This window comes from Dipodomys ordii, unplaced genomic scaffold, assembly GCF_000151885.1.
Source record: "Dipodomys ordii isolate 6190 unplaced genomic scaffold, Dord_2.0 Scaffold127, whole genome shotgun sequence".
Classification (NCBI taxonomy): domain Eukaryota; kingdom Metazoa; phylum Chordata; class Mammalia; order Rodentia; family Heteromyidae; genus Dipodomys; species Dipodomys ordii.
In genome coordinates, this window is record NW_012267343.1 from 7,543,290 (window position 1) to 7,557,014 (window position 13,725).

General features: G+C 47.2%; 1 protein-coding gene across 1 annotated transcript in view; it reads right to left on the minus strand.

Moving 5' to 3' along the window:
- Nucleotides 1-1,395: 1,395 nt before the first annotated feature.
- The window catches only part of Znf618 (zinc finger protein 618), a 152,887-nt gene continuing 140,557 nt past the window's right edge, over nucleotides 1,396-13,725 (minus strand). The window contains exons 13-15 of the mRNA XM_013030126.1: nucleotides 11,780-11,857; nucleotides 3,637-3,738; nucleotides 1,396-2,984 (exon numbers count right to left, since the gene is read on the minus strand). Coding sequence (XP_012885580.1) covers nucleotides 1,468-2,984; nucleotides 3,637-3,738; nucleotides 11,780-11,857 — 1,697 coding nt within the window. The 3' untranslated portion in view covers nucleotides 1,396-1,467. The remainder of the gene's footprint in view (nucleotides 2,985-3,636; nucleotides 3,739-11,779; nucleotides 11,858-13,725) is intronic.

Sequence of the window (13,725 nt, forward strand, 5' to 3'; positions counted from 1 at the left end):
TCTCCCTCGCCCCACTACAAAGGCCCCAGGACCCCCAGGTATGGGGGCAGGGGGAGGAGAGACTGTGGGTCTGGGGTATGACAGGTGTGAATATGGATCCGATTAGGAGTTCCTGCTGCGATGAAGGCCTGGGATGAGGTGAGGAGTGCAGCAGTCTGGGTACAGGAGTCAGATGTCCTGGTACAGACAGCCAATCAGTAGGTGGGTCTTTGTTTACATTCAGAGGACCCCGAGGCCCCATGCTGCTCCCTGCAGCTTCCACCAAACCCCATATCGGAACCACCCAGCCTGGTCTCCAGCCAGCGCCATCCTGAGCTTGGTCTTGGTTGTCTTAACATGAGATCAGAGCTGTTCTCCCAGCGAAGGATGAGAAAAACCTTACAACAGCCAATATACCACTGAGATGAGCTAGTTTACAGTGTGACTTGAGGCCAAGTCAAAAACAAAACAGAAAAACTCTGAAACATAAGTTACCGACATTCAGTGCCTCCTAGCAGAGTTGAAATCAAATCTGAAAAAAAAAATCCCCCCCCAAAGGAAGATAAACATTGCTCAAATGTTGGGGAAAAAAAAGTATTGGGTGGAGACAAGTAACTATACTTCTTTGAAAAAAAAAGTCACTTTCTCTCTCTTTCTCTTATATTAAAAAGCAAAACATCAGCTTTTATATTCTTGAAAGTCTCCTTTCCTGATTTTGGGGAGATAGATAGGTGTGTTTCTAAAGCGACTGCCCCCCTGGGAACACCCTGGAGTGGGAGTTACCAAGAGACAGCAGCTCAATGCCCTGAAGGTGAACGAGAAACAAAGTCCAGTGCAGAAACTCTCCATCAAATGCAGTTTGGAGAATCCATGGCAGAGCAGCTAGGGCAGGAGGGTGGGCCTGTGGGGAATCAGGGGATGGGGAGGGAGATGAAGAAGAGACTAGCGGTGAAGGACAGGGAGCATCGGGTCACTCACTTCAGATCTCAGCCGCCTGACCAGCTGCACACCTTGTATGGGCTTCTTCCAATCTGCGCACCTGAAAATGGAGTCCTTCTACAGAGCCCCTGCTGGAGAAAAGGTGAACCATCTCCCTCTTTCCGGCTTTCCTGACACACCCAACTAGATGCACACACCTGTGAGTGGGCGTGCACATGCGCACCAGGGTTGTATGTGTGTGCACACATGTGGGTGGAGCTTCTCCAGCCAACAGCTGAGCATGAAGCCCACCCCATACCGCACACCTGCATGTTTGGACACATGCCTGGGTGCAGACATACGTGCACACACACATACATGGGGAAAAAAAGCACTTAAGTTTCCTGGGGGGAGGGGGCATTTATAATGAGGTCCACAGTGTTTAGAACTTAAATTCCTTTCCTTTGTTTGTGACAGTGTTGTGTTTTTTTTTAAAAAAATTTTTCCTTCCCTAACGTTCTCTTGTCTTTTTTTTTAAGTTGTTTTTGTTTAATTTTCTGAAGCTGCGTCTTAAAGCATGTTGGATTTCAGAAACATGAGCTTGTTCATATCTTCTGGGCTGAGCAGCCGTCTCCTTTTGATCAGAAGTGCCTGCTCACACATATTTACACACCCACTTCGAGCCCCCACAGCCGGAACGGCCAGCAGCCAGAAGGCAAGCTTGGCCAGTTTTGTGTGCTTTTGGGTCACGCATGACCAGTACTGGAAGAGGTCAGGGGTGGCCTGGAAAAGGGGTTCCTGCAAGTAATCGTACACTTCGTTCTTCCCTAGCCGGTCGTCCTCCTGAGCTGTGGGGTGTTCACCCGGCGTGGAGCGGGGCTTCTTAGCAGTGGGTTCGAAGTCAGCCTCCTCTGTCCAGGATTCCTTCACCTCGTTGATGAGTTCGCAGACCTTGCCGATGATCTCTTCATGCTGGTAGGGTGGCACGGGCCGCAGCTTCTGTTGTGGGTCCAGGATCATGGCCACTTTGTGGGCTGGGTGCACCTTGAAGTTCTCTTTGAGCGCCTCTAGGAAGAGGTGGCAGAGCTTGCTGACGGTCCCGGCGTCGTTGGCCTTGGCCGTGAACAGCTTCTCCAGCCGGACGTAGGTGGGCAGCACCAGCTGTAGGGTGGGCTGGCTCTCGTTGCTCAGCTCGATGACCGCCTGCTTCACAGGTGTCAGGATGGCGGCCAGGTTGCTCAGCAGGTGTTTGTTGAGGCTCTGGATGAGGTTCATCTTCTTAGCCCGGCTGTAGAATTCACAGATCTGCTCGTAGCGCTCATGCACCAGCAGCAGGGAGTCCGTCACTGAGTTCCAGCAGGGCGGTGGCGACGTCTCCTCCAGGGACCCAAAGGTCTCCTTGGCCAGGCCCGTGGAGCCTGCCAGGTCCTCACACACGTTGAGCAGCTCAATGACCTCGTGCATGCTGCGGGCCTGCAGCGTCCGCTTGCTCAGCACGCTCTGCACCACCGAGTTCAAGGCACAGGCCGAGCAGCGAAGGCACATGCCGGCCTTCGAGAAGGCCGACGTGCTCACCCGGCAGTCTGTCACGTACACTGTCCGGATCTCCGACATGACGAACTCCGACAGCACGTTCTGCACCCAGTGGTGCACCAGGTCGCCGCTGTCACGGATGTCCGCGCCCTTCACGCCCAGCACATAGCTCTTGATGTGGTTGCCCTCAGCCTGGTAGGCCGTGAGGATGTAGCAGGAGTCGGGACCGACGCTCTGCGAGTGGCAGGTGACGCCGATGCCCAGGCAGGCATTGCTGCCCAGGGCACAGGTTACCTTCACCTTCACTTGGTTGTACATGCGAGGCAAGTGCTTCAGTGCTAGCGTGTTGAAGTTGCCCAGGATCTCGGTGACTGAGAAGGCCCCGTAGCGGGCACCGCTGTCCACCAAGGTCTGCGCTAACTTGAGGAACTCCTTCCCACTGACCACGCTCAGCGCCCCCAGGTCGGCACACATGACCCGCAGCAGCCGCTCTGCAATGTTCTGCCGCTCCTTCTCCGGGATCATGCTGTTGGGTGGTAGACCGCTGCTTGTGGCTGCCAGGGACACAGAGAGAAAGCGGATTCATTCTGGCATTTCCAAGGTGCTTGATCTGGTAGTAGCTTAGTAGTCTAAGCATAGAGTATTAGGAATAACAAATACATTTTATCTCGTGCACACGTGGGCATGGCAGACTGGTTCTCACATATGTCAGTCTCACAGGGATAAAGTTTTGCAATTGATTAGTAATGCCTGCCACAGGTATAGGAATGGTACTTAGGGGTGAGTGAAACACGCTTGCCATAGGTGTCATTACCTAGGCCTGTGATCACAACTAGTCTTACTTCTTCCTCAATACAGGAGTTGCCATTAAAATAGGAATCTTTAGTGAGAAAGGTAGGCTGGGTCAGAGTCAGGAAAGTACAGCCCACAGAAATCATAAAAATGTGGGCTCTGATTGCAATCCTGGCACTAACTGGTGCTCTCTAACCATATATATTTTTAAAAGCCTTCCTCTGCTCACCCTGTGTGTTAAGAACTCCTGCTGTGAGGTGTTGAGCATGAGTATTCCCTGGAAGCTGCTGTGTGTCTGTCACCTTTGGCCCCACAGGAGACATAAGTGGAGGAGATAGGGGTGAGTGGAATACCACAGCAGAGCCTCAGGACCTCCCAGGGCCCCTGGCTCAAGCCCTTGCCCAGGAGACCTACTGTTGTTGGCACTATTCCTCTGGGCCTGAGGTTTCCACTTCTCTTCCACGATGGCAGGTGGAGATCGGGACTGGTTGGAGGTGATGTTGTTTTCATTGTCGGCTGTAGGCACAATGGGGACAGCATTACCATGAAGGGTAAGACCAGTGAGATGAGAACGAGAGTTAGGGGGCAAGAGCAAGACGCGGCCTGGGCTAAGTCCTGGCTCCTCCTTAGGCAATGATCTATGTTAGCAAAGCCTCATCTCCAGCCATGACAGAGGCTGGAAGGACCATATAGGCAGTGCACGGATTGCTGACACCATGCCTGGACTAAGGAAAACTCTTAGTCAGTGGGAACCCGAGGCTAGCCAGGCACCTACAATTCCCACAACCCCAGACCTAAGGGCTCGGCAGTATCTCACATTCTCTTACTTTTGTGTGTTGTCATTTCAGTGTATTTACTGGAGATTATATTAAATGAAGAAAATAAAACCAGGTTCTACCTACATGATTTGAAGCACTCAATTACCAATTCTTTTCCCTTCACTGGAAAACATGGGAACTATGGTCCAGATCTAAAAAAGGTTTGCTCAGGATCACTCAGAAAATGTGCCGGGCTGAGGCAAAAGATTTCAGTGCATGAGAGATTTGATAAAGTTCAGTTTGTTTTGATGAAACTAAATTCACCACAGATTAAAAACAGCTCCACATCTGTTCTCTCTCTCTCTCTCATGGAGGGGATTGAATTCAGGGCCTCGTACTTGCTAGGGAGGTGGTTTTTACTGAGGAGCCATGCATCGGCCCTGTTTTCTGCTGCTATTTTGTGACTGGTTCTCACTTCCTGCCTAGGTATGCACACCTGGGTGTGATCCACTTGTGAGGCTTTATTGTCATAGCTAGGATAACAGGTGCAAGCCACTACACCCAGCTGTCTTTGAACTTTCCTGCTCAGGCTGGCTGTGTACCAAGATCATCTCATTCTAAGCTTCCCGAGTAGCTAGGATTATAGGCATGAGCCACTAGAGTCTGGCTGTCTGCCTTGTATCTTTAAGAGCAAGCCTCAAACGCATAATCATGCTCTTAAGAAAGAAACTAAATTGCAGATCAAGTCTAACATTCCTTTAAGAAATACAAGGGAGCTGGGTGCTGGTAGTTCACACCTGTAATCCTAGCTACTCAAGGGGCTAAGATCTGAGGCTTAAGGTACAAAGCCACCCTTGACAGATAAATCCTCAAGACACTTATCTTCAATTAACCAACAAAAAGCTGGATGTCGAGCTGTGGTTCAATTGGTAGAGTGCCAGCCTTGTGCAATAAAACTAAATAAGAGCACAAGTCCGCCAAAATGTAGCACAAAAAAGAAAAAGAAATACAATGGATTCCAGCACCCAGTAAAATGTACAATTCACACTATCAAGTACTCAATAAATATTAGTAAAATATGACCTATTACCAGGAGAAAAACCAATAACAGAAATAGACCTGTGTATTATAGAGAGGATGGAATTAGCCAATAAGCTTTAAAGAGAGCTGTTGTGAATATTATACATATACTCAGAGATATGAAGCAAAACACAATCATCATGAGATTTTTTTTGCATATGAAGATAAAATATATTTTAAGACAAAAAGCTGAGCTTCTATTAGGAAAACTGGATCTACAGAAACGAAGAAGGTTACTGTGAGCTGTACAAACACCTGTGAGGAGAGAAAGTGGCTCCCGCATTTTAAATCTTAAAAAGTTAACTGATCTCTCACTCCAAACAGGGATCATGAATTTTGGTAATTTTGTATAAAAGTAAACTGCACAGCAACAATGTTCCAGAGATCAGAATAGGGAAACAAGAAACTGTTGAGAAGTTCTCACATGACATGAAAATAAGGCTAATGTGTTTTGTTGTTGTTTGTTTGCTTTGTGCTGGTACTGCATTTTGAATTTGGGGCCTGGTTACTGTCACTTAGCTATTTTTCTCTCAAAGCCAGAACTCTATCACTTGAGCCACACTTCCACTTCTGTTTTTCTGTTAATTTCAGGTAAGAATTTCACAGACCTTCCTGTCCAGGTTGGCTTTGAACCATGATTCTTAGATCTCGGCCTCCTCATTACCTAGGATTACAGGTGTGACCTGCCAGAATCTGGCACCGCTAATGTTATTTGATAGAAGAATTATCAATTCAAAATATATAGACAGCTTAAGGCTATAAAGCTGTAAATGAATGGTAAAAAGCAAAAAATGTATACCTAATAAGTCAAGATAAGTGAAGATAAAAATTCTCAATCCAAAATAAATTAGAAAAATTAGAGGATAAAAAGGAACAAGGAATAAAAGAGATGAACTAGCAGGCAAGTACAAAGAAGGCAGATTTATAGCTGACTGCACTGAAATTACATTAAATGCACATGTCTCAAAAATCCAAAGAAATTCCATGAGATTAATATTTAAAAACAAGAAATGATATATCACCTATAAGAAACCTACTTAAACAAAGATAGAGACAGATCAAGAGTCAAAAGCTAAATAAAGATACAGTATGCAGATGGATGTGACAGCTTATACTGTTATTGTAACTTCTTGGGAGACAGATGGAAAGATCATAGTTCAAGACTAGTCTAGGGAAAAAGTTCACAAGATTCCATTTTAACCAATGGTGATGTGGTGCATACCCCAGCTACATAGAAAGTATAAATAGGAAGATCTTGATCCAGGCCAGTCGGGGCATACACATAAGACCTGATTTGAAAAACAAACTAAGGCAAAAAGGGTTGGGAACAGAGCTTAGATGGTAGGGGCCAGCTGTGAATAAGAACACCCACTGATTCCGGTGCCCTGCATCTTGTATATACATTTTTCTAATTTGGGGAGGGGAAGGGAAATAATAAGATGCTGAAACAAGGATACAGGTTGACCATTGTAACAATGAGATGTACAAGACACTATGTTGAAATACAACTTCGGGGTTGGGAGGATGGAAGAGTTGGGGAGGTGGGGAGGGAAGGGATGGTAGGGGAAAAACAAAGGAGGAGGTAACAATGAATTGTAACCCCTCTGTACAGTATTTTTACAATAAAAAATATAAAAAAGAAGGCCCACTGAGACCTGTAACTTACTCCAGTTATTAATCAATCAATGATAATACTCAACTATAAAATTAACATCCACCCAACCAACACTAAACATAAAACCTCTGGACTGTAACACGACTTGGCTTCAGCTTTCCTTCTTTTCCCTCCCATGCAGGTGCTCTCTGCTCTCCTCTCAATAAAACTATCCAGTTGGTCTACTAAAAACAAAAAAAAAAGCACCCAGTGAGAATGTAAGGCCCTAGTTTCAAACACACACACACACACACACACACACACACACACACACACACACATCTAAAGAAAAGTGGATTAAGCTTAAAGTAAGGAGAAGAAAAGAAACAATTCAGATAAAAAGCAGAAATGAAAGACAATGGACAAACGCAGTGAAAAATGAAAGCTAAGTCTTTGTTAAAAAAAGGAATTCAATAAAATTATAAGCTTCTAGATAGAGGACGACACCAGTCATTAACGCTGATAATCATGTAGAGTTGATAATCATTTTTAGTCCCATTTAGTCCTTATGAAACCACAGATAAAAAGGGAAGATGATGCAAGCCAGGTGAGAGACAAAGAGCCTGAAAGAGTCAAAGAAACCAAGTTCACTCCAGAAGAAACCAACAACTGCCATAGTCCTGTCTGTTAAATAACTCCACTTTCTTTCAAAAAGAAACTTCCAGGCCCATAAGACTTCTCTGGTGAATTGGATGAGATAGTTAAGGGGAAAACAAACAATACAAATTCTACACAAATTCTGCCAGAAAACGTAAGTAATAAGAACATCTTCCAACTCATTTTACAAGTCTGGCACTTCCTCAATCCAAGACCGGAGAAAAAGCATTAAAAAAGAAAAAAGTCCTCATTAACATACATACAAAATTCAAACAAAGCAACAGGTAAAAAGAATAATACATTACCACAAGTAAAACTTACCTCAGTAATGTAAATTGGAGTTAAGAACTAAAAACTAATGAATGCAATTACTAGCTTGAGAAAAAAAAATCACCTTAACTCCAAAAAAAAAATCAAATCAAGCTTCCAAAACAATAAAATACTTAGGATTTGTATCCTAGAAATTAAAAACATTGTTGAAAAATAAAGACAAACAGAAAGACATCCCATGATCATGGATTGGAAGACTTGATGTTAAAGCAGCAACACTACAAAAGCTGGTCTAAATTCAGCACAATCCTTCTCGAATCCCTGATTTAAAAAAAAAATAATGGAAAATTGACAAGATGATCCGAAAATTGATATGGAAATATAAGAGATGCAGAGCAGTCAAAACAATCATGAAAAGGGGCAAAGTTGGCTTGGCATCTTGATTTCAAAACTCCTATAGCACTGAAGATAACATGGTTTTGGCACAAGTACTGGTATCCAGGCCAATGGAATACACCTAACAACAAAGGAATAAACACTCACATTTATGGTCAACTGATATTTGACAAGGTACCTGCACAATTCAAGGGGTGTGGTGTAAGAATAGAAAGGAAAGAAAAGAAAAGAGTGTGGGACTAATAGATACCCAATGTAAAAGAAACAAGTTGGACTCCTACTTCAGACCAAAAGGGAATCTGCAACTAAGAGCTCGAACCATAAAATTTGTCGAAGAAAACAGAAAACAAAGCAAAACAAAACCCCAATGGAATCAGCAATTTGTGACAAGTTAGGCAATTTTTTTTTTCAGATGTGATATCAAAGGCATAAACAACAAAAATATTATAAAAGGGGAGTTTTCATCAAAATAAAAATGTTCTATGCTTCAAAGGACAGCATTTAAACAATGAAAAGACAACCCACAGAATGGAAAAGATGTATGTATAAATCCATTACCTATAAGGGTCTTAAATATGGAATATACAGAGACCTCTTCCAACTTAGTAAAAAGATGAAAAAAAATTTTTTTAAATGGGCCAAGGATCAGAATAGGTTTTTTGTTTTTGTTTTGTCAGTAGTGGGGCCTGAACTCTGGGCCTGGGCACTGTCCCTCAGCTCTTCAGCTTAAGGCTAGTCCTCTACCACTTGAGCCACAGCACCACTTCCGGCTTTTTTCTGCTTTTGTAGTGCTAAGGAATCGAACCCAGGGCCTCATGCATGCAAGGCAGGCACTCTACCACTGAGCTACTTTCCCAGCCCAGAATAGGTAGAATAGATAGGAATGGTAAGAAGCCCACAAGAAAAAGCAGCTCGACACCATTATGTGTCAGAGAAAAACCAAACCTCATGAAGATGCTATTAGGTTGGTGATACCCAAGTAAGTTAGTAGGTTGTGTGGACCTTAACAAGGTCACCTCCATTCACAGCCACAGGGCCCACACCCTGCAGCCCAGAGCTCTGCTCTTCACCTCCAGAACTGATCTCATAATCCAGGGCAATTTAACTACATGGGGCCTCCACAGAACTCTGAAGGGAAGTGGCCACAAGTTTTTATGACATGTGGTACTGGCATAAGGCCAGTGTTGTCCTCTAGGCCTTGGTCCTTCATGTGCGCAAAGGTGTGACAGTGTCAGCAGCCCCTAGCGATGAGCTGATCTAGCCTCCCACGGGGAGTGCCAGGTACCATGCCTCACGTGCGCAAGCAGTCACTAATGATGGCTATCATTCGTTACTGTCAACAAGGCTGCTGAACTGTCACCAGGGCAGACGGTTCCCCGCAGTATGGAGGGGAAGTTTATTAGGGAGAATTAGCTTGTGCCATTCACAGCCTCTTAATGAGATTGGCTTTATTGGAGGCTGATCCTCCTTTATCAGCCGCGCTGTGAACTGCGCTGCTCAGGACGCTTAATTTCCCTCCACAAGGCCAATCCTTTAATCCTGCTTCAGCCAGGCTGGGATTCAGCCTGGCTTTGTGCTGGATTGCGGGGAGGCATTTCTCTGGACCAGAACTGACATCCATGGTTCCTGGGGAGACCAGGCTAGATACTTGGCAAGGTGGGACTACTTCCAGGCTCAGCCTTCATTTGCATTTTAATAGCCTCAGCTCCCTCCTCCCACTCCCAACTACCAGAAGGCTGGGAAAGCACAGGAAGTCAGACAGGAAACCAGGATGGCAGAGAGCAGTGGAGGTCTAGGTTTCAGAGCGGGAGGATTGTGGGCATCAGGGATGTAGTGCTTACACTCAGTACTGTCATGAGCCCCAGAGCTGCTACTTCCCACAGAGGGTGGGGGCAAGTCTGATCCCCTTAAGACTTTGGTGGAGGATGAGACTGACAGCGAAGTCAGGGGAGGATGAGGGAGTCAGGAAGCCAGGAGTGAGCTCAGAAGCAAAGGACCTGGACTTTGCGTGCCCTTGTTTGAGGGACACGATCATGAGAGATGTCGTGGAGAGGAACAGGAGCTCAGGTGTCTGCCTGTCACTCAGGGCTCAGTCTTGGTTTTAAAGAGTTCATTAGAAATAAATAATAAGCTGCCTGAAGGCCCTGGGAATGAATGGCTAGGACACTGTAGGTACTGTGCACAGTACCCAGCATGGATAATAAATAGCATACAGTAGTACATGAGTCAGATCCACTGCATTCCCATATACACCAGGAAGAAACAAGGAGCATGAATCGAGGCTATGCTAATAGCCCAGTACATGCATACGGAAGATTCTGTCCTGAAATAGTATGCTCATCAGGCCAGATCTAGAGGTACATGAAAGATTTACAAACCGTAGAAAGACACACACAAATAAAGACAGCGATAACAACAGTGGAAATAACAGCAACTAGCAATTACTGCGCCAACAGGTGTCCTGGGCACTTTGTTCCCCAGATTTCTCTTTCTTCCTTCCTTCTCTCTCTTTTTTTTTGGGGGGGTCCGGTTGTGGGGCCTGAACTCTGGGCCTGGGCGCTGTCCTTCAGCTCTTCAGCTCAAGGCTAACACTCTACCACTTGAGCCATAGCGCCACTTCCAGCTTTTTTCTTTTTGCTTATGTGGTGCTGGGGAATCAAACCCAGGGCCTCATGCATGCAAGGCAAGCGCTCTACCACTGAGCCACCTTCCCAGCCCTTTTTTCTTTTTCTTTTTTGAGATGAGGTCTTGCTATGCCATTCATGCTGGCCTCCAAACCATGAACCTTTTGTTTTAGCCTCCCAAATGCTGAGATTACAGGCATACATCACCAGACCTGGCTTCACATCTTATTTCTAGTGCCTCTCAAGGTTATCCTGAGGAATAAGTGGGGAGTGGCTAGTGGGCTCCAACAGCAGGTTTGTGTTTCCTTTCTTAGTGTCCCTGGGAAGTAGCTCTGGGTACATTCCTCATGGATTCAGGCTGTGTGATCATTTCTCTGGAATTTGCACACTCATTTATGACGTGTCACTTGTGTCTGACGTGGCACTTAGGTGCCTTCCTCACAGGTCCGTTCCCCATCAGCCAGTCAGAGAAAAACGAGCCTCTAAAGGACCTAGGTGAAGGTGGTAGCACCAGAGGGTGGAGGTCTGAGTCACCAGGCTGGAATGTGAGAAGCCACTGGGGTTGTGGGCTCTTTACCTGACCAAGTCGGAACTAGATAGATGTCACTATGGATGTCACCTTGGGGAAAGGCTGCAGCTACAGGCCAGGAAGATGCACATCTGGGCCAGGTGAATCAATGGAGGGCCACAGTCTGTGTGCTGCACACAGTGCTGTGTCCCCAAAGGCAACCCTGGGCTCCTACACCTGCAGGATCGGAAGTCACGGTGGGGCCTATCAATCTGCACCAGAATGGCCCTCCAGGTCACTGCCATCTTGCTTCAGCGTGAACGCAGTGCTTGTGGCTTGGAGAGTGTGCAGTGCAGGGCCAGACCTAGGCAGCTGACTGGCCTCTCCACTCCCCTGCCTCAGTTCAACCTGACCTCTAACCACAGCCAATTCCTGTCTCTGTGTCTTTCTCTGGCTTCAGGCCCAGCCTAGGAGTTTCAACTTCCAGAAAGTATCCTTCAACTCCACCCCCCTGCCGGCATTCTCAGAGCCTGCGCTGAGCCTGAGTGTGCTTCCTGAGGGCAGGTTCTGCACAGGGTGACCATTTCCCCAGAGGCTGCAGTGTCCCTGGTGGGGCCGAGGGTGGGCTCTGGCTGTGTCTGCTCTGCAGGAAGCTATGAGGGCTGCTTACCTGCGTGGGACTGCATGTGCTCCAGCAGGTTGTTGTAGAACTGGAATTGGATGCCGCAGGCGCCGCACGTGTAGGGCTCTGGGGAGACGAGGCAGCGCGTGAGAGCAGCACAAACCCAGACACCCTTTTGCGGGGCTGCAGGTGGCTTTGGAAGTGGGGGGAAGGGCCCAACTGTGCAAACGGGGGCTCTTGGCCCAGCCTGTCCACTCTTGTCACTAAACCAGGGCTGGAGAAAGGCAGGGGCGATGGAGAGAGGAAGACATGCAGACAGAGATGGTTTAATCCATCAGAGTGGTTATTTATTGAGTGCTTACTGTGTGCCCCGCACTGTGCTGGGCATGTGGAGGTGAGGGAGAGCACAACAGCAGGAACCAAGAGTTCGCTGAGGGCAGAGGTTTTGTCCAGGGGGTTTCACAGCCCGGCTCTCTGCTCGTGGAACCCACAAAGGTAGCTGTTTGCCAGGTAAACAAATGAATGAACAACAACCAAAAAGAAACAAAAAAACAAGAAAACAGACAACAGCACAGGGAGGGAAAAATAGCTGGAGAAGAATATAGGAGATGGAGAAGGCTGGGAAAGGCAGGAAGAAGGAAGGAGCCATAGGATGGGAGAAGGAGGGTGTGGCATGGAAGAGAAGGAAGTAGTGGGTCTGGCAGAGATGAGGATGGAGAAAGGAAAGGAAGCAGAAAAATTAAAAAAAAATAAATAAAGAAGAAAGAGAAAAAGATGTGTGAGGCAGGGGGTGAGGAAAGAAGAAAAGGAGGATTGCAGATGGGCTCGGAAGAGGCGTCCTGAGGCTTTCTGGATGGCCAGGATTGGGAGGAAGGGCTGTGTCCTGTGGGCCACCACAGGCAGCCAGAAGCTCAGGGCTGTAACCTGCCTCTCACATTCCTCTACCCACTTGGCACTGGCCCTTGGTAGCCTCCCTCAGTTGCTATGTCTGCCCTGGAGGCTGGCCAAAGGCCTATCCCCACAGTAGCCCAGGTCAGCGCCCTGGGGAAGCCAGCTGAGTTCATTCCCTGCCCTGCCTTGCCCTCGCCAGCCACCCCCCCGAGGTGGGATTGCCACTTACTCTGCAGGAGAGGGAAAGGGTTGGAAATCAGGGGACTTGTAGTTTCTGCAAAAAAGAAACAGTTTAGCTAAGTCTCTTCCAGTCCTGTTCTCTGATTGCTCTCTCCCTCTCTTACTCTTCTCTCTCTTTCTGGATTCAGGGTTGTATAGCCCAGGCTGGCCTTAGACTTACAGTACTCCTGTCTTAGCCTCCCAAGGGCTGGAATTACATGCATGCACCATCAGGACTGGCTCATGATTTTTCTTCTTACCCAACATGCAAGTGGAGCAGGGAGTAACTGGCAGCCAAGTGCACATACTGGGTGAGGTGTTGGCATGAAGCTACCTCGTTTAGAGAAAGTAAGTTTCTCTTAGGCCCTGGGGCCACCAGGCAGGACAAGATCAGGCAGGGCCACTCCTCTAGGATACCCTCAATTCTGACAGTGAGTGCACAGGTCTCCTAAGGGAGGAGAGCATCCATGAACGGCCGCCCAGTTTGGAACAGGGCCCTGGCAGCTGCGTCTGGGTTCTGGCGTGGGCATGGGGATGTTTGGTGTCAATCACTGGAGCAACAAGAGATGCTGCTACTTTCTGCCTGTCTTTCCCCTCCTCTGCTTTCTGGCGTTGTTGGAGGCCTGGGCTGTCAAGCCTCTAATCCAGTATGCAGCAATGCAGGCCTCCATTATTTATAGTCTGGGTGCACCCTGGGGTTACAACTGGCCCTTGCTGAGCCTCAGTTTCCTAATCCGAATAGCAGGGATAACAATCACACTGACACTGAGTGTGTCCCCCCCCCAGAGTTGTGGCAAGGATGAAAACGAATAAGACACATAAACTCTGAACACATGCCAGGCACATAGTAAGCGCTCAATAAACAGTGACTGCCGGCGGGCAGC